The sequence below is a fragment of the Cryptomeria japonica genome, chromosome 4, assembly GCF_030272615.1.
Source record: "Cryptomeria japonica chromosome 4, Sugi_1.0, whole genome shotgun sequence".
Taxonomy (NCBI): domain Eukaryota; kingdom Viridiplantae; phylum Streptophyta; class Pinopsida; order Cupressales; family Cupressaceae; genus Cryptomeria; species Cryptomeria japonica.
The window spans coordinates 297313488-297333761 of record NC_081408.1 but is presented as its reverse complement, the minus strand read 5'-3'; the positions used below and the strand labels follow the sequence as shown (position 1 = coordinate 297333761).

At 35.1% G+C, this 20274-nt stretch overlaps 1 protein-coding gene across 3 annotated transcripts in view; it reads left to right on the top strand.

Moving 5' to 3' along the window:
- LOC131064403 (uncharacterized) overlaps positions 1 to 20274 on the top strand; it is an 84333-nt gene that overhangs the window by 11848 nt on the left and 52211 nt on the right. For all 3 annotated transcript variants that reach the window (XM_057998687.2, XM_057998636.2, XM_057998572.2), the window contains exons 5-14: positions 1079 to 1188; positions 1271 to 1348; positions 1488 to 1594; positions 3535 to 3629; positions 3708 to 3841; positions 3974 to 4077; positions 4186 to 4263; positions 4611 to 4689; positions 4843 to 5011; positions 6666 to 6736. In XM_057998687.2, the coding sequence (XP_057854670.2) occupies positions 1079 to 1188; positions 1271 to 1348; positions 1488 to 1594; positions 3535 to 3629; positions 3708 to 3841; positions 3974 to 4077; positions 4186 to 4263; positions 4611 to 4689; positions 4843 to 5011; positions 6666 to 6736 (1025 nt within the window). The remainder of the gene's footprint in view (positions 1 to 1078; positions 1189 to 1270; positions 1349 to 1487; positions 1595 to 3534; positions 3630 to 3707; positions 3842 to 3973; positions 4078 to 4185; positions 4264 to 4610; positions 4690 to 4842; positions 5012 to 6665; positions 6737 to 20274) is intronic.

The window sequence follows — 20274 nt, the reverse complement described above, 5'->3', positions numbered from 1 at the left end:
GATTGTTGTAACAACATTAACATTTGTAAATGGACTTAGCAAAGTTCTTAACACTCAAATTCAGAATTAAACACAATAAACAAGCTTAAGCTGAACAAACTGAGATTTGAACTGGAGAAAACTCAGTTTCTCCAGTGTAAGGATCAACTAGTACCCATTTCATTATGTAAAAGGGAAGTATGAATGAGTTTGGAATCCAAATTGCTTTCAACAACCTCCAATAGAGATTTTTGGGCTTGCATACACTTGCTTGGTCCCAAAACAATGGCTTTATATGAGAAGTAACTCCCCTCTAAATGTGGAGAAGTATTCTATAACCTTAACTCACCTCCCCAAAGGCAAGAAGATGGAAGATAAAATGTCCAAACTGAAGATGAAATGCCAAACATTCCAAATATCAATTTTCTGACTGTATAAATACATGCTCACTGCTATACTAATGTTTTGTTTGATGCTCATGATGTGGCTGCTGCAGCATTCGGTGAGTTATCTGCTTACTGCAAATGGAAATTTTGTCAAACTCGATGTTCTTGGTCTGAATGGATGCTTCTCAGAGGTGTTCCATACCATATCTGATCCATACCAGTCCTTTCCATATCCCTGTTACATTGGTTTTAATGATGAAGTCTCACTTTATGATTCTTTGAGTCACTCCAACGAGCCAGGGCAATGGTCTTGCACACTTGAGACCTGACATTTCCAATCATTATATCTCCTTACCACTTTCAATACAGACTGTTAACAGCAGCCACGATGTGGAGAAATCCTATTTATTTCAATTGTGAAATAGTTACAAAAAATTACAATCACTTATGCATTATTTGCTCACACAAAAATGATTCAAATGTTTATTGAATTTCACTGGTAAGGTCCAGATGTTAGCTGTATTTTCCAATTATTCCTTGTGATAAACTCTTTATCAGCAGGAATGTTAGTTGTTTTGTTTTGAATTAGTTTGAAATGCATTTGTTTAAGGTAATCCTAGCTTACACAGTATTTGCAATACTTCTGTGAGCAGTGGTTTTGGCTTGAAGCTATGTGGAGATATGACATTTTGTTTCTTGATTTGAATCTGCAGCAATTTTTGATCGATCGGGGCAGTATGTCATTACTGGTTCTGATGATCGCCTTGTCAAAATTTGGTCCATGGAAACAGGGTTTTGCTTGTCTAGTTGTCGGGGACATGAGGTGCCTTTTCAATGTTAAGTTTTGATTAATAGTTTGTAATACATATGTTGTTTTTAAATATGCACTGACAATCCTGTTTCAGGGAGATATTACTGATTTGGCAGTGAGTTCAAACAATGCCTTGGTGGCATCAGCTTCAAATGATTGCATCATTCGAGTTGTGAGATTACATTTTCTCTTTTGTCCTTTATTTGTACAGAAAAAATGCCTAAAGTAGTTGCACTCTTCTCCATTTTTGATATCTTTTTTTCTTTTTTTTATCTTGTTAAAACAACTTTTATTTTTTCTTTTGGTTGTAGTGGCGTTTGCCAGATGGCCTACCAATATCTGTTTTACGAGGTCATATGGGAGCTGTTACTGCAATTGCTTTCAGTCCTCGGATGGGTTGTGAATATCATCTCTTATCGTAAGTGTCTTGTTATAATTTGTTAAGTTGATGATGTAATTTGTTTGCTATTCAACATATCACAATACAACTGTGATACGCTTTTCTTTAACACCACTTAATTGTAATCATATAGAAAAAACTAATTTAATTATGTCAGCATATAAGGAAAGCTAATTTGTGTAAAATGTGCAGAATTCTGAAGTTCATGGAATATCTAATTCTTTGACATACCCATTGCAAACTTTTAGAATTGTATGTTCATGTATTTGTGTAACTTTTATCATGGAATCTTCATACTCAAAATGATTTCTATCTTGGAATCTCCACACTCAAAATGATTAATGTAAAATTTTAGACTTTCAGATTAATACAATACTCAGAAAACAGAAAGCTATTTTAATTTCTAGATTAATGTTGATTGCTGTTAGAGTTAGAATTTTCCAGAATTAAGCCTAAGTAGAGAAATGAACAGAATGAACTCACAACACAAGTACCCTGGGAAAACCTTCTAGGAGGAAAAACCCAGCAAGAAAGATCTTCGGATCTGATTATGTATTAAGCGCAATGTTCTGATTACAACCACTTATTTCTGATTGCTGTTCAAGCAGTAAGTTGCCAAGGTGATGAAGGATGATGCCCTAGCTGTTAGGTGACCAAGAAACCAATCAGCAGAAGATGACTTCAACAGGCTGAAGCAGCATTATAACCAATTGACCTTGCAGTTCGCCAAAGAGCAGATTCACCAACTGTAGAAGAGCAGATCGCATTTAGGAGCAGAGCAGATTACATTTACTAATTTGTGTGTATATGAATGAATGACTTGCTTCATATATATATATATATTCTTGATGGTAGACCTCTAGGTCGGCTAGCATTAAACATTTTATTTATTAAATGCTTTTCCTTTAACACGTTTCATGAGGCGTGAGTTATAGGGTCAGCTCTATTGGAGGGTGGCGTGTGAGAAGGGCCCAGCCCTAAAGGATACACGTTACCCTTTCAAGATAAAGGGCCCAACACTTAAGGGCGGATTCCAATGTTGCCTTAGGCAATTGGAATCCGCTCTTCACCCTAATTAAATATTAACTGTATATATTTATTTCAATGATGAAATCAATTTAGTATTAAATTTGGAAATCTTGGCATTTCTATAATTTTGATTGTAATTTTGTCATTAATTATTTATGCACATTTATTCTCAATAGAGGTAAATGACTTCAAATTTTTTCAAGTGTAGAAACCTTGACATTTCTTTGCTTGTAAGATCAATGTTTCTATCTAAATGGGTGAACTTTGTGAAATTTTTGGTTTATTTCTGCATTGGGTTGATGTTTATTACAAGTGCTTTCATGAAAATTGTATCCATCTTTGCCAGCCCCTGTTTAAATATTTGCAATACTACTTGTTCTTTCTGCAAAAACAGTAGCACGTTACTAGTGTTAATCTTAATCTTTGAAATCCCAGATCAACTTATTTTGAGTCTAGAATTAATCTTGTAATCTAGGTGCAGCTTCTATCATGGATGAATGGATGTTCAATCTTGTTCTTGACATGTCCTAGGATTTGAGTCATTTTCTGTCAGGATAGATTTTTGTTATCTTTCTATCTTGATGTTCATTAATCCAAACTATTAGTCATTTTTTTATTAGAATATTTAATTATTATTTTAATGGTCATTAGTGTAATTTTTGCTTTATTTACTTTTCTATTTTTGGCTTCTATTTTTAGAAGCAGTTGTTTCTTTTTAGAAACATCACTGCTTGTAATCGCCTATTTAAACAGCTCTACAATTGAATAAAGTAATCCAATTATTGAATCATTCATTCAATTATTTTTCATTTTTGAATCATGTTCAATCTTGTTCTTGTAAGATTTTTGTTTGTGGCATGCATTGATGGTAGTGTAATTTTAAAATTTCGATCTGTTCTGATATTGATTTGCAATGTGTTTTGTTTAAGGTCATCTGATGATGGAACATGTCGGATCTGGGATGCTCGTGATGTTAATATCAATCCACGACTTTATGTTGCAAGACCTGTGGAAAGTACAGCAGGTGGGTTAACATGTGCTGATTTACATACATTTTTTTTGGTTTATTTAATTAAATAATGATCTGGGTGTCTGTTTGCAGCTGCAAGAACTAATGGTTTAAAGGCAAATGATCCCTCTCAGTACGCGAGCCAACGTGGAAGTCAGATCCTCTGCTGTGCCTTCAATGCAAATGGAACTATCTTTGTAACTGGCAGTTCTGACACAATAGCAAGGGTAGGGCAGTTGATTATGGAGGGTAGTAATTTAAAGATAGGATAATATTTGTGAGTTTGCAGTTGGCATTTCAAAGGATACACAGAATTGAATCAGGGAACATGAATATATTATATGTTGTATTTGAATCAGGTTTGGAGTGCTTGCAAGTGGAGTGATGAGGTTGGCAATCAAGTTAATCATGAACTGGATGTTTTGGCAGGTCATGAGAATGATGTCAACTATGTGCAGTTCAGGTAACCTATGCTTGCATTTTATTACTTCTCTTTAAATTTTTATTAACTTTCTCAGGAAACTCTCTATCTAATAAATTGCATATTGTTTTTCCCTTTTCCATCTCTAAGTGGTTCTGCAGTCACAGCCAGATCATTTTCAGCTGACAGCACAAAGGAAGAAAAATTGCCAAAGTTCAAAAATTCATGGTTTGTCAAATTCCTGTGTATGTAACTTGATGTTTATATATAAGAATATCTGAGATCAAGATCAAATCATCTTTTATATGTCATATTTTTCTTGGCCACTTTGTGTAGTAGGAATGAGGCATAACGGTCTAGCTAGGTTTATAACTCTTGACATGATTACATGCATTCCTAGGTGAACTTTGGTATTTGTTTTGTTTGTATCATTCTTAAATAAAATTATTAAAATCACAAATTTAATACAGAGGAGTTACATAAGCCAGTTTATTTATTCTATGTTCTTTAGCTTTTTCCTATCATTTTCCCATCAGTTGCTTTTGGTGTGCAATTTATGCAATTTTTCTTGGCAGGTTCCTTCATGATAATATTGTTACATGCTCTCGGGATGGCAGTGCTATAATTTGGATCCCCAAATCACGTAGAGCCCACGTGAGTTTGTTGTGCTTTTGTTTTAAATCTGTTGTATGTTAATGTAATTTATTTCCTTCGTTTTAATCTCTACTGTCTTGTACAAATAGTGGACAGTTAATATTTGATCACTTCTGCTTGTTTTCAACATCAACTCTATTCATATGGTTGCAGTGCAGGGTAGGCCGTTGGATACGAGCATATCACTTGAAAGTTCCACCCCCACCAATGCCTCCTCAGCAGCCTCGAGGGGGACCCAGGCAGAGAATGCTTCCTACTCCTCGAGGTGTAAATATGATAGTTTGGAGTTTAGATAATCGATTTGTGCTTGCTGCTATAATGGGTAAGATATCATGGCCATGCATTGTTTAATTTGCAAAGGCAAGTAGTTTACATTTGAAACCTCAGAAAAAATAAAATTGCAAGGGATCGTTTATTTTTCACATCAATTTACTCAGTTCTTGTTTCTGACACCTTCCTCAAATAAATATTGTGGCCTAACATTAATCTTAAACTTCAAATCTAAAATTATGGTGGTTATCTGTCTGAGACATAAGTGTCACAGGGGGATGGAAATGGTTACAAAAACTTTGGAAATCAATGCCAGTCAATGGGGCAAATCTCTTCTTTAGCCCTTTTCATAAAACGTTTTTCCTTACTTTTATCACCTAAGGTTTACCTAATTGTTCTATTATGTCACAATTGAAATTCTGTGCTTTATCATCTCCCTTTCTATAATATGTTGCCATCCATAATTTCAACTATGAAGCTTGCAACCATGCATCGCTGTGATTGAATGTCTTATATTTGGGCTGCTAATTTCAATGAATTTTTTTGACTAGAGGTTGTCTTGTTTATGCACAGCTTTTTTTGTGAAATTTATGTTTGGGGCAAGACGCTGTAAAGGGTTATATTTGACTTCACTGGTTTATCAAATCTCCATTGGTCGATATGAATAAAAATTGATCGTATTTCATCTTATGGTGGGTCCAGTAGCAAGACATGAAATGTTGTACATAAACTCACATACACCATTGATTGCTGAAGAATAGACACTGTGAACAGATTTATAGAAAATCTAAATGATGATCATTATAGATGTAGGCACTTCTCAGAGGAAGGCTTACCCATGGTCCGTTGTTCAATCTCTACCAACTTTTATTTGATTGGCTTTTGTTCTGGAAGGCTTTCCCATGGGCTCTTGTTCAATTTCCACCAACCTACATTTAATTGGCTTTTGTTCTGTCAATGCATTGAAAAGCCAATATTGTTTTGTTCTGCTTTTCTTGATTGTTTCCATTTGCTATCTTACAAAATGCAGTGCAATATCCATGTGATAGAGAACTGCATTCTAATGCTTCCAATTCTCAAATGTGCTTTAGAATCCAGGTATTATACCATAAGAAAGTTTTTCCTATCTTTTTTTCTCAGTATGTTCTGCATTACATTCAAAATGTTCTCACAATTCAACATAGAAGGATAAGTTATTGATTTGTTTGATGTGTTTCAATTTGGTGGAATTTTCTGTTTTGGCCTTAAGTCAAATTTACAGAACAGTGAAACTGGTTGTTTGAGTATGAGGTTTCATTTTATTTTGAGCTTGTAAGGCTCAGATTTTAAATGCATCCTTATTTTGGTAAAGAAAGGGGATGAAGTTGTATTTGTGGCATTTACAATTGTTATAATGCTGTATCGCTATGTTTGTGAGCTAGTTCTCAACATGACAGTATGCCCAGTATAGTATCTTTAACATGTATGCTCTTTGTATTGTATGTTTCTCTTTTACTATGATCTAAAGAATCTCTATGTTAGATGTGCAGTGTTATTGTAAAGTTTTATTACTGTCAGAGTGAATGCTGCTAAATATTTCTGTTTGAAATAGAGAGCTGGCTTAGATTTATTTACTAATCGACTTCTTGTTTCCACAGCCATCGGGTGCATTTCTTTTTACCTGCATGGGTTATGGTTTTTATTTTTATTTATTTTTGCCTGTGCAGATTGCAGGATATGTGTGTGGAATGCTGTTGATGGTAGCCTAGTGCATTCTTTAACTGGTCACACCGAATCGGTTAGTTTTTGCCCATTCTTAAGATTTCAATTTGTATTTAAATTCTTGAATTTCAGGTGTTTTTCATCTAAATCTCTACCATCTTTTATTTCATTGATTGAATGGAACTAGACAACTTTTTGTGTAAAATTTATAGAGACAAGGCTTGTAATTGCCTTTTAGTTTTAGCAAATAATTTCATTTGTTTTTGGTATATGTGGATTTTTAATCTTATAGGTTTCTGACATTCATCCCTTTCTGAATTGAGTTTCGCTTCATGAACCATTAGTGTGGGCTTGACTGAATCCTCCCTTTTTTCTTTTAATCTATATCACAATGTTTGAAGATTTTACACTCGAGAACATTTGGATGATTTAAAACATGCAAATAGAATTAGGAGTTAACAACATAAAGAGTATAAGATTAGCAAAGGTTTCAACCAATCTTGAAAAACTTGGCAAGAACTCGTGGGTTGAAACCCTACCTTAGTCACTCACCATTAAACTCAGATCCAAGTTTCTGTGAAAATGTGTGGCCATTTTTTGGAAAAAACTTGTGAAATCGCTTGAGTTAAATCCTGTTATGTCCTGAGAAAAAATCGTTGGGCATCAAAAATTTGATTTGCAGGTTTTTCCAGGGTTTTCTTATGTTTTTTTTGACATAAGAAAGGACATGTGATAGTGGGAGGGCACAATGACAGGTGCAAGGATTTTTATCTGGTTTTTGGACGCGATGTACAACAAAGATAGGGCATGGTGGTGGCATAACTCGTTCCATTTTCAGCGATTTCCTGCATTTATTCAAATTTCAGATGACCTTCATTAATGCCGATAGGCATTCTACAATGGCAGCAAGGTGTGGAAGGGGTGGAGTGTGACCGTGTTAATGTTAACTTTTATCTTTTAACTTAAATTTGACAACCATTCACGTGTCAAAATATTAATATTAATTATTAACTTAAAAGATTTAAATAAACACCATATAAAATAAAATATACTCTCATTAAAATTATAAGTTTTAGATAGATAGATAAATATAAAATAAAAACAAAAATATTTAAAAATAATCCAGCATTTCATAATTACAATAATCCTTAAAAAATATATTTTATAATTTTTTTTTTAATGATTTTTTTGAGCAATACATCCCACATTCCTATTCCATTTGTTAATAGTAGAGGGTTCATGACAAAATATATAATGCATTTAAAACATCTTGCCTTTCTAATGGTTTTGTATTGAGCATAAAATTATTATGCCTTCTGGTTTGATGAGCCAGAGAAGAGTTAACTGAAATGTGAGCCATAATGGGGTGGTGATCGGAGAGGGTGTATGGGATTACCCTAACCGTAGCGCCCGAGGAATCTTGAGTGAAGGTGCAAGCATTAGAATTCACATGGAATCGATCAAGTCTGGAATAGATCCTCTTAGAGCCTTGTTGAGCATTGCACCAGGTGATCTTTTTTCTTGCCCTCTAGACGGTCAACCATCTATGGAGCTTAGATTTCATTCTATCCCAGAATAATTTTTCTCTGCTTTTCCATTCCAAGTTCAAACCACCACATTTGTCTTCTGCATTCTTAATCATATTAAAGTCTCCTCCAAAGATCCAAAGAATGTTTTGGAGACAAGAAATCCATTTCTATAAATTGATCCTATCTCTATAGTCATTGGGGGCATAAATAGAGCATATACCCACACTAGAGCCATCCATATCTAAAACAACCCATGCAACTCTATTACAAGGGGATAAGCCATTATCTCTAATCTTGGAAGACCATTTGTTCCTAATCATAACAACTGGTCCACCTCTACCTCTGTCATGATTGGTGGTAAAGTGGACCGCCTCCTTCCATATGAATTTGAGATTAACCTCAAGGAGGAATATGGAAGCTTTAACTTCTTGCAGGAAAAGATAGTCTAGATTCCTATGCTGATTGAGGAATCTTCTAACAATGTGTTTTCTGTGAGTCGATTCTAAACCCCTAATGTTCCATGAGATGATTTTCAAATTCATCTGAAACCCTTAGTTAGAGGTGTCCTTGGCAACTTTGAAGCTGCTGAAGCATTTCAGAGGTTCATTTTTGGCATCCTTCTTTTTGGGGAGAGGAGAGATCTTTTTTTTCACCTTCGGTTTCCCTTTCCTCCTACCTTTGGTGATGGGTTCCTCTCCATTTGAGCTAGGAACATCACCATCCTCACAATCATCGGACAAGGACCTCTAACCCCCATCAGAGTCCTCAAACAAGGGGTTGGACCTGGTTAGGTCATATTTATTGGGAGGAAGGCCCTGGGAGGAGACCATCATCTGATTGCTAACAACAAGATCGACTTTAATAACCTCAATGCTAACAACATCACGATCACAGACAATAGGGTGAGAATCAAGTAAAGGGCTCTGCATTTTAGTAATATGATATTCTATAACATTACGAGATCTCGGACCATCAACTTGGTCTTTAACAATAACAGAAAAAAAGCTTTTGCAACCATTATTAATGACACAATCATCATCCATTTTATCAATAGAATTAGATCTATTCTCTATACTTCTAATCATGGGTTTAACAGTAGAATTATTAGCAAAAGATTCAAAAGCCAGGGGGGGAGGATCAATCACAGTGTCGATCAACATGGGGTTAGGATGGTTCCTAAGCTTGTCAAGGACAAGCTGCTGTGCATTCTTCGTTCTAATTCTCCCTAATTTAGGGGGAGGAGTAGAGTTATTCATGCTCTCCTTCATTTGGGCCAGAGAAATATCGATAGCCGAATGGGGAGGGGGGTCTGCGCTTGGTGAGAATAGGGCAATTCTTCCGAAGAAGACTTAGAAACAGAATTGGGTTCGCGCCTGGTGAGAATAGGGCAATTCTTTCGAACATGACCTTCGTGACGATAGAGGAAACAAGTGTTAATTCCCTTGAGAACCTCAATTGAGCAATAAACAGGGTCATTATTGATAAGGATCTCTACGGAGTTAGGGATATCTATGCCTGGGTCCACGGTAATGAGAACCTGAGCGTCAAGATCCAGAACCAGAGAGGGGGAGTGATCAATTCTTATGACCCTACCCACTGGTTCGAGAAGCTGTAGGATGAATTTCCAAAACAAGGGAGGAAAATTTGTGACAATAATCCATTTAGGGCAAGAGAGTGCCAAGATTTCATCATTAGCTGCTTCTGGATACTATTTAATGGCCCTAAAGGTGCATTTGCCAATTAACCAAAATTGCTTATTAACGACTTGCTCTTGAGATTTAGCATCCCTAAAGAAGATAACAAATGAACCTCTCTGAATCATGTGACATAATGAAAATTGCAATCCTAATTTTTTAATCCATATATTCTTTAACCATTCGTCCATAAACTTGCGGGCCAGATAGTTAGTTATGTCCGTGGCCGCTAAAAAAATAGCAATGTCTTTAAGTCTGCTTTTTTCATTGTTGATAGCATCTAACATCGCAGAATTAGGAATCACAAAGAGGGTAGAGACAAATGGGTTAGGGTCCTTACCTTTCTCTCCATTGAATCCATCGATACCTGAATGCGCGGATGAAACCCTAGAATCGAACTTCGCAACATCGGAGGTAGAAGAGACGTTTGAGTCGATGAGCGCCGATTTAAAAGATTTAAATGGAGCAATGCCCTCGGCATGAGGTCCTCCATTCAGCTCATCTGTCATCAATACCCAAACGTGCGAAGGCTAGCATATACCGAATAAAAACCTAGATAAAAAACTGGATGACTGCGATAGAAATGAAGAGAAATAAATGCAAACGAACAAAGAGGGGAGAGGGTATTTACCTACGTGGAGGAGGCCGCCTGCACTCCACGTCAAAGGTCGAGACTCCTATGACTCGAAAGTAATACTTTATTTTATTTCTCTTTTAATTTACTTTTCCCCTTAAAAGTGACTTTACTTTATAATTTGTCATTGACATTATTATAAAATCACTTTATAAAATAAAGTATGTCCAATTGCTAATTAATTAAATTTTAAACAATCACATAGGATTTAGGACTTTTTAAGATTTAATTAATTAATTATCACTCGAAGAAAAGGGCACATTACAGTCCTCCCACCCCAATATTGGTTGTCCTCAAGCAATCACATGTATCAAATATGCATTAAGCTCAAATGTTCCAACCAATACCAAGATCCCAATTTAATCTAGGACCTTTGCATGGTCTCACATGAAGTATACAAGGCTGCAACATAGATGTGAAGAGAATCTTAAAGACTCTTAACTCTCAAAAGAACAATGATCCCCTTCATGTAATCAGAAAATTTACCAAAGTTCGTAAAAATCATAAATATATACATATATGCAGCCTAAAAAGTAGAAACAAAAATTAAATTTAGAATCCCAAATATCATCCATATGCTAGACAAACCTTGGAACTATCATATATCATATAAATATAACAAATTTACTGTAAGTCTAATCTAATTTCCATTTGTCAAAATTTGAATGTTATGATAGATATATCGAATTCATTGTTGATTGGTTCAACAATAAAATAACAAGTTCATCAATTGTGCTCAAGAATGGGTGGCGCTGTACCACGATATCAAGAAAATTACTATGAGATGGAGAAGTAGGGGGCCTCTTTGTTTTACTTCCTCTTCCTCTCAACAAAGGATGGTTTGAGGCATTACCAACTATTGCATCTGCTTCCTCTTGCTCTCTAATAAATCTTATTATTTGTTGAGGTGGCAACCCATTTCCATCCTGTCTTGAAAACTGTTTGATTCTTTGTTGGGGAATGGCACAAAAAAGGGCTTTGACATCATTGTAGGAGCTAGTTTTTTTCTCACTACAAAAGTTTCATATCCAATTAAATGTTCCACCACCTTTTACTTGGTCTATTATTTTGACATATTTCTGCCCGAAATATGTTTTTGTTTTTAGTTTTAGGGTTATTTTCATTCTGCAAAATCAAAAGGAAAACCCTCGAAAACCGCACGCGACATGGATTCGTCTAAAAAACGCCAACAATGCACCACGTCAACATCAAGTTCGTTGGGATGTGTGGGTAAAAACTTGGATACGTTTCAGCAACGAAAAAAAGGATACCTGTTCGATTCCACATGGATTCCAGTTTGAATCTGAATTCGAGTCGAATCATACCCAAATTCCGGGAAAAACCTAGCCGTACCGGTAACTTAGTCCAAAAGTTGTAGCACCTATCTCATGACTGAAATTTGCATCTTCATGTGAAAGTTGCCCCACTGGTGTGGTTGCCATAGAGAGTTGTTTTCCTAATTTGCATTCAAAGTCATGCCTCTCAAAATCAGCTACTACCTTGACCTCTTCTTCACAAAATCCCTCTTTTGAAGTGTTGTGACCCACCCAAGAGTCATGATGGTGTATGCTGAAACATAGGCGGATTCCTTGAGTTCTTCGTGATGGGTTAGGTCTTTCCAATTTGAAATAATGTTTTTTTCCACACGCTCTTCCACATATTCTTCCTTAACCACAAATTGATCATTCAAATAATGCTGTGTTAGAAGTCTTTGATCCACAAAACCTTCATATGTATGAGCAATGTCTCTTTCAACATTGCTTAAATCTGAATTTGTACCCATGACTACTATTTTGTCATCCTTGTTAGTCACAACATCCACATTTGTAGATGCATGTTCAAGTAATGGTTTCATGAAAAATTAATGTACCATTGTTATTATGCATAACCAAATCAAAATTAACTTCCTCTCACCTTTCAGTAGCATTACCATAGCTGCCACAAGTCTCATGCGCCTCTTCTTCAAGTGAATTATCAGCATTGGAATGATCTATATGCTTATCTTTAGTGACTTCAATGTGTTCATTGTTGTTATGCCTCTTATCCATCTTCTTAGCTTCTTCCTCCAAAAGCAATTTCTCAAAACAATAATAACATATCTGATTGATATTTTTGAAATGCTTGAAAGAAGTCATTCACACCATTCATCAACTCGTCCATATGTCGATCATTTCTTTGTAGACTTCTATTGTTCCTTCTATCCTTCCTTGATGAACTTGTACCGCCTTTATCCATTGTTGTAACCTTTTTTACACCTGTTGTATGTGACGCTGATTTCGGAAGGAAAGTAGGTGGCAATCTTCCATTTATAATTCTACCCATTGTTGTGACCTTTTATAAACTTGTTGTATGTGGCTGAAACAATTGATTTCAAAATGAATTTGTACCCAAAAGCTGACAAGATACTATGCTGCATTACTCATTCCCAGTGACATGTAACAAAACCCACAAACATGCAACACTCAGAATCTACATGCAACGATCTGGGTAGTTGCCTTAACTGACATGCAAGATCTGGGTAGTTGCCTTAACTGACATGCAAGATCTGGGTAGTTTCCAAACTAACATGCAACTGATTAGAAGCAACATGCAACCATAAATTGTGACATGCAACTAATTAGAAGCGACATGCAATCATAAATTCTGACATGCAACCCAAATCCACTAAACAGGTTTGCTTGGAAATAACATGCAATGGTAACCCTCTTCATAAATTGGTCCTGAACTGACATGGAATCAGTTGGGTATTAACAAAATTGCCATGCAATAACATCCGACACACATGCAACTACAAAATCTGAAATGCACTGCTAAAACCCTAACATGATGGCAAGATCACTAGCTCTGATACCGCTGAAATATCCCAGTCTCATTTAATGCTTCAAATCTCTGTAACTACAAAATCTGACATGCACTGCTAAAACCCTAACAAGCTAGCAAGATCACTAGCTCTGATACCACCGAAATATCCTGGTCTCATTTAATGCTTCAAATCTGATTTGGGTTTTTGTTTTTTCTCCTGTTTTGTTTCATCATAATTTAATATTGCAAAATGCAAACATGTAGATTGAACATGCAAGATGAATGATATAGATTTTCAAGGAAACCAATGAGTGAAATATGGATTTGATTGTAATGGCTCAGAAGAATCTGAAATTGTAACTTCAATCATTTCTTTGAAATGCATACGTAGTGTGATGTTGGATTATCCTTAACGTGTGATTAACTACAGCTATGGCATGGTCATAGTTGCCCTCATTATGAAATATCCCGGTCTCAGATAATGCTTCAAATCTGATTTCGGTTTTTGTTTTTACTCCTGTTTTGTTTCATCATTATGTAATATTGCAACATGCAAGATGAATGATATAGATTTTCAAGGAAATCAATCAGTGAAATATGGAGAATCTAAATAAGCCAATGGAATTCTTTTGATATAGAAATTATTGTTGTTTACAAACACATGCTGCTGTTACAAATCAGAAAATGCCTAATGCCATCAGGTAAGACATACCCTGGAATGCCTCCATGCATAAAATAACAAACCCCTAAAAATCTGCAAGAAAGATTATCAAAACTCCATGAAAACTGATCAATGATGTGCATTTGTGAATTGTGAGATGAATTGACCAAGTGGGCTGATCTGGGTTTCCATCCAAATATCCAATCCTCTAGGGTTTATTTATCTTTTAATTTACTTTTCCCCTCAAAAGTGACTATACTTTATAATTTTTTCATTGATGAATTGTTGAACTTGTGAACTTTCCCAATGGATTCAAAAGCTTGAAAAGTGCCCGACTTCGCTTGGGGAAAACCTTATTGCCTGACATCTGCAAAGACAATGAAGGAGAATAATACCATAACGTTTGACTATGATAATAATTTCTCTTGAAAACTTGCCACATCATCAATCATAACATCATAAAACAACTTGCCAGATCATTCCACTCTAGCTTATGTGAAACTCTTGAGTTAATTGTTTCCACAAATTGCTTGATGAAAATTTGGTACTTTAAGTTGTGTAAAATCTCTCAAATGACAAGGAGATTTAACTTCAAAGCTTGTCATGTGGTATTAAAAAGACTTAGGAGTATCCCTGTAAAAAGATTTCACTCCAGCTCTTATAAATTTTCAAAATTAACTGTCTGCATAAATTGTTGCATTGTGCAACTACTTCTAGGACTTCGACCGAACAGATGGACAATTCCCCTCTGAATTTGCATGTAACTTTTATGTTTAAGGCAATTAACTTCACAAAATTGATGAATGCAACATTCCTAAAATGGGAAATTACAATGACTGGCTCTGGAAACAAGCATGCCATCATTTTGTGACTAAAATCAACTTGACAAAGGTGTTTGACACATGACAACACTTTCCGTTTTGACACATTTTAAATTTTGTAGTGTTTAAATGATGCTAATAGGACCCAAACACCAACAGTAGAAAATAATCTTCGTTAAGATCAAAGGACAGATACCATGGCTTTAAACATAGAAATGATTGTCCTAGAACCATGGCGCAAATTCCAATAAAACATTTTGACCTTATGATAAAAAATCCCTGCACACAAGGAGCTAATTCGACTGGGTGGTTGACCACAAACATCCATGGCTTGGATGACATTTCATGGAGCCCTTTCAAATTGGGCCAAAAACTGTGGAATTTTCCAAGTGCTTTTTTGAAAAACCTACTCTTTAATATTTGTCAAAAATTATTTTATAGGATTTGATCCATTCTTTTTGCATAACATTTGTTGGGCCACAAGGATTGCCTTATGCTCAATGTGGTCTCAATTGATTTGAGTTTTAAACCAGGCCGTATAGTGTGTTCAGGTAGGACACAATAGATGGAATAGATGCAGCTGCTTGGGAATGATTCTTTTTGCCTATTTGAAGAGTCTGCTAAATGCCCTATCACAGAATTTCTGTGTGTAGGTGCTGTATTAGTCTTTTTTGGCTTCCATATATGACAAGTTTATGTGCTTGAAATTCCAAAGTGACCATGGATCTGCGGGCTTTTACTTGTGCAAGAACAAAAAAATTTAGGATTTGAGGAATTTTTTGTTGAATTGCTCACAGAAGATGAGGTGCATGAGGCTGAATGAATAAGGCATTCACTTGTTGCAGATTTCACATGGATTGCGAGGAAGAGACAACCATTGTGGGAGCATTTCGTATTGTACTTGTTATTTTCAAATGCTTGGTCAAATACACTGATGAAGGCCTTAAAGAGTCTTAAGCATGTGATATAATTAAAAAGCCTAAGCAATTTTTTTCAAGAAACTCAAAGACTTTTTATCAAGGCTATAAATAGAGAAAGGATGTTGCTAATGCTATAAATTCTTTTTTGACACTTCGACATAAAATTCAATTAAGTAAAAGAAGAAAAGAACCAGAGAGAATGCTGAAAATTATTGTCCTTTAGAAACTTGAAATTGAGAGGTTGGCCAAGTTGGATAGAAGTAATAATCCTTTTTAAGGCTAGAAAACCCTTGGACATTGCCTCTCCTTGAAATGGTGGTTCTTTTGCTTTTTCCTATAAAACTCTCGAGTCTCGAGTAAATGCAAAAAATTGCGAGTGTTGTATTAAAAACTTGTCCAAATTCATAAAATTTGGGCTTGGTGGCGGTGGCTATACCCCTTGACCCTGCTTTGTATCTCTACTCACAAATCCCCATTAATTATTGGAACCTGTCAAATAAAAAACTTGATTAGAATGAGAGGGGGTGATGGGGAATTGGGATGTAAATTGAGTGTGCCTACTTAGACGTTATTAACTTATTATTGCATAACTTGCCAAAAATCTCTTTAGATGAGGCAACTTGTAATGGCCCCTACTAGGAGGCTGCCAATTCCTCTAACTTGGTAATAGTTCTGATCAGATACAATCGATGATCATGTCACTGGATGCTTTTGATTCCTTTCAATATATCTCTCAATGTGAGGGAGAGGTCACACCTCTTCATTATGGATGCCCTTTGGCAAGAGCCACCCTTTCATCATTAGCACCCTTTTAAAGAGTGCAACTCTTCATTACTTATGTCCTTTGAAAGGGACACAACCTTTCACAATCAGGTCTGCACTTCTTATTTAAATCAGATTTGCACTTATAATTCCCAAATTATACCCTTCTCAAAATGAGGTTCTCTTCTCCCTTTTATATCCCGTCTTTGAGGGAGTTACAATTTTTCCTTCCATGTCTTTTGACCATTCATTAACTTAATTAAGTTTTAATTATGTTATTTTATATTTTATTTGTTTCTATTTTAATATTAGTAATAAATTATATTCCAAAGTGGGGACATTACACAACTTCTACATATGACATGGCTAGTGGAAGTGGCATTATAACTCATTTAGAGTTGAACTTGTTTATTGGTCTATGGTATATATTAAATTCTAATTTTGATTTATATATGATGGAAACTAGTAAAGTGCTCGTCAAATTTAGTAATATGTGTGTTTGGAAGAATATTTTTTAAACATTTATATAAATTGTTTGATAAAAATTGTTAAGTTATTGTCAGGTTTTGCTTGAGTTTTTAAATGTTTTGGGCCTGTCGAGTTATTGCGGAGTCCAAGTTTTTCAACTATGATTAATCGTATAGTATAGTATTATATAATTATAATAATATAATTTATAAGCTATTATAAATTTATATTATTAAACATGTATTAATAAACATATAGTATAATACTATAATAATATTATTTATAATTTTTTTTTCATAATTCTATGGATATTTTATTTGTGTTCTAAGTTGCCTATTCGGGTGCAAGTACATGTACGAGATACAAATTTGGATGCATGAGTATGCCAATTTTTTTTTCCTTGGGTGCGGTCATGGGCACTTATATATTTATATATATGCATATATTATATATGTATGCGCAAACTTCAAAATTTTAAAATATAACTATATCATATTCACAATTTGCAAAAATAATAATATTCAAGTGTCAAAATGTCATTACACAATGAAAATTCAGATTACAATCCATATTTATCTTAATCATAAGCATCAAGTTCAACATTTGGTTCAACTTCATTTGAGTCACACCCTCATTCTATTCAGGTTTCTTATGTGATTGGAGTGTATGTACATCAAATCTTTTGCTTTTTCCCCCCCCAAATGATTGCGTTTGAACAAGTGGATGAAGGAATATGTAATCCAATTCTGCTAAGTTGAAGAAGATCTTGTGACATGATGATTTTGCATACAATATTTAGTATTTAATGTTCTAATTCAATAATCAAAACTTAAAAGCATAAATTATAAAACAAATATGTTAAGATAATATATAGCATGGTAGCATTGAAAGAAAAATGATAAAAATAAAACATAATGGAATACATACTTGGGAGAGAATTTTAGTTGCAAGAGGCTGCAAGAAAATGGAGCCTTGACCATCTACATACCACCGCTCATCAGCTCTCATCTTATATTTGGCATTAAGAGCGGTAACATCATGATATTTTGAAGATATGAATTGGCCAAACTCACTTAAGACAATATTTTGAATTTCATTATCTGAAAATATCTTTCTAAATGCATCCTTATATCTGGTAGCAACCTACGCATCTCCATATGGTGCAACCTTCCTTGGCAATGCAAGTACCTCTTTGACAAAGCAAATGCAAAGAGATGTAAGGGGGTGGTCATCTTGTTACAACGATCAACAATAATTTGGTGCACAATTTTGAAAAATGTTTTTGTTGGGTCATGTTTCTTGGCCTGTTATTTTTTCCACCATGGAGTCCATGCCATCATAAATTTCACCCAAATGTGGGCGATCAGTATTAGCATACCTAATCATGCTCATGAAGGGCTTAGTGAAATTCAAAACATTTTCCACGCAATCCCCAACTCATTATGAATGATCCATGCTTTTATTTTTTGGGCTCTTTCTGTGTTTCATTGCCTTCATACACTCCACAAGGTGTTGAAGACCATAGAATTCATGGTCTCTCACACATTTACAAGTTGTCTTAAGATGATTGTATGAGATGTAAATCATACAATACACATCGTATATTAACTATAAAAAAATAAATACTAAAAAATTAAAAAAACAAAATTTGAATTACCTTCACCAACTCCAACTCGAAGGTCTTGAATATGGCTTGTGACATGTGATGATTAGTCACAACATTTGAATCTCCCTAGACTCTGTGTAGACTTGTTTGACCCAATCAATTTGTGTGTCAATCTTTTGTAAGATTAAATCGAGTGACTGGACTGCACATGGTGTCCAAAAGATGTGATTACATGTAGCCTTCACTATAGACCCAACTGCCCTACAATTTTTAGCATTGTTTGTTATGATTTGGAGAACAATCCATTGCCTTCAAAAACATTGCCCTTTTAGGGGACATTGATATAACATTGATTAATGGTCTATGTATCTTCGATCACTCTCAATGATGTCTCTATTGAAGCTTTCTCCTTCACCAATAAGGTGGTACACACCTTTTCATACTTGAGACTATATAATCAGGGGGTGTATTGCAAAGGGTATTGACCATTTCCCACCAATAAGGTGATCTAACAATGTTGAAAGGAAGCTCATTGCCATAAATTCAATGAGCAATGCTTTGTTCTACAATCTCTTTGATTTAACTTTCTAAAGCCTTGTCCAATGGCCCTCTTTTTTGTGTAACCATACTATACTTCGGTTCAAATGGTGGTGGCATTGGCATGAAAGGATGTGGGCCAGCTGCTTGTGTCAAGCCACTAAGAGGTTTGTTTGAGTTTTTCTTGACAAGAGGATGATCAGACTTTGATTTGTTGTTTCTCATGTCGACTTCCTCCTATTCTTTAATATAAGCCATTATTAGATCTTGTGGAAGCCCTTTGCCATTTGGCCCCTAACTAATTTTTATTCCATGTCTAGGGATGGCACATAAGTGACCTTTCACTTGATAGTATGAGCTTGTGTGCTTTTTGTTGCAATGGTAACACCACCCAAAAAAACTCCCACCTCCAGACTCTGCTTAATGATTGTTGTATAATGCCAAAGTGGTGAAGCTGCATCAATATAAAAAAGGCTCTTTTCATATTGGCCTTGGGCAACTGAACTAGAACTTCGAGTTCTAGTCATTATGTATGAATAATGAAACCTAAAATGGAAAACATGATTGAAAACAAAAAGCATTACAACTCCTTATTAAAAAATTAAAAAAACTTGAAAAATCTTGAAAAAGTTATTGAAAACTTTAAAAAAAAAGGTTTACTCACCTTCGATGTCTAAATCTTCTTTCTCCAACGATTACTAAGCCTTTGTTCTATGTCATACTCCTCTGTTTCCTTTACCTTTGAAAAAAATATGCATCAATCTTCAAAACCTGCTTGGCGAAAAAAATGGTGAGAATGCAAGTTTTGTGGTGAAGAAATGAGGTGAAATGACAAAAAGAAGAAGGCAAGGCAAAATTAAGGTTGGGGAGGCTTTTTTAATTTTAATTTTAATTTATCTTTATTTTTGCACTGTGGGGCCCTTTTTTGATGCCCATGGTGCTGGAAACACTTAGGTTTTCCAAGGTTTTGCCTAGTTGAAATCTTGGGTGAACTTGGGGATGAACCCGAACCGTACCTGGTCCCAATTCCAGCCTCCTAGGGACGAATCTGTTAGCATAGCTTATATTTCAAAAATAAAATAAAAATTATTTAAGGCGAATTTAATGCCAAATTTTTTCCCTCGCCTAACTTCATCTGAATTTTATTGTTGCTGAACACGACTTCAAATTTGAAGACCTT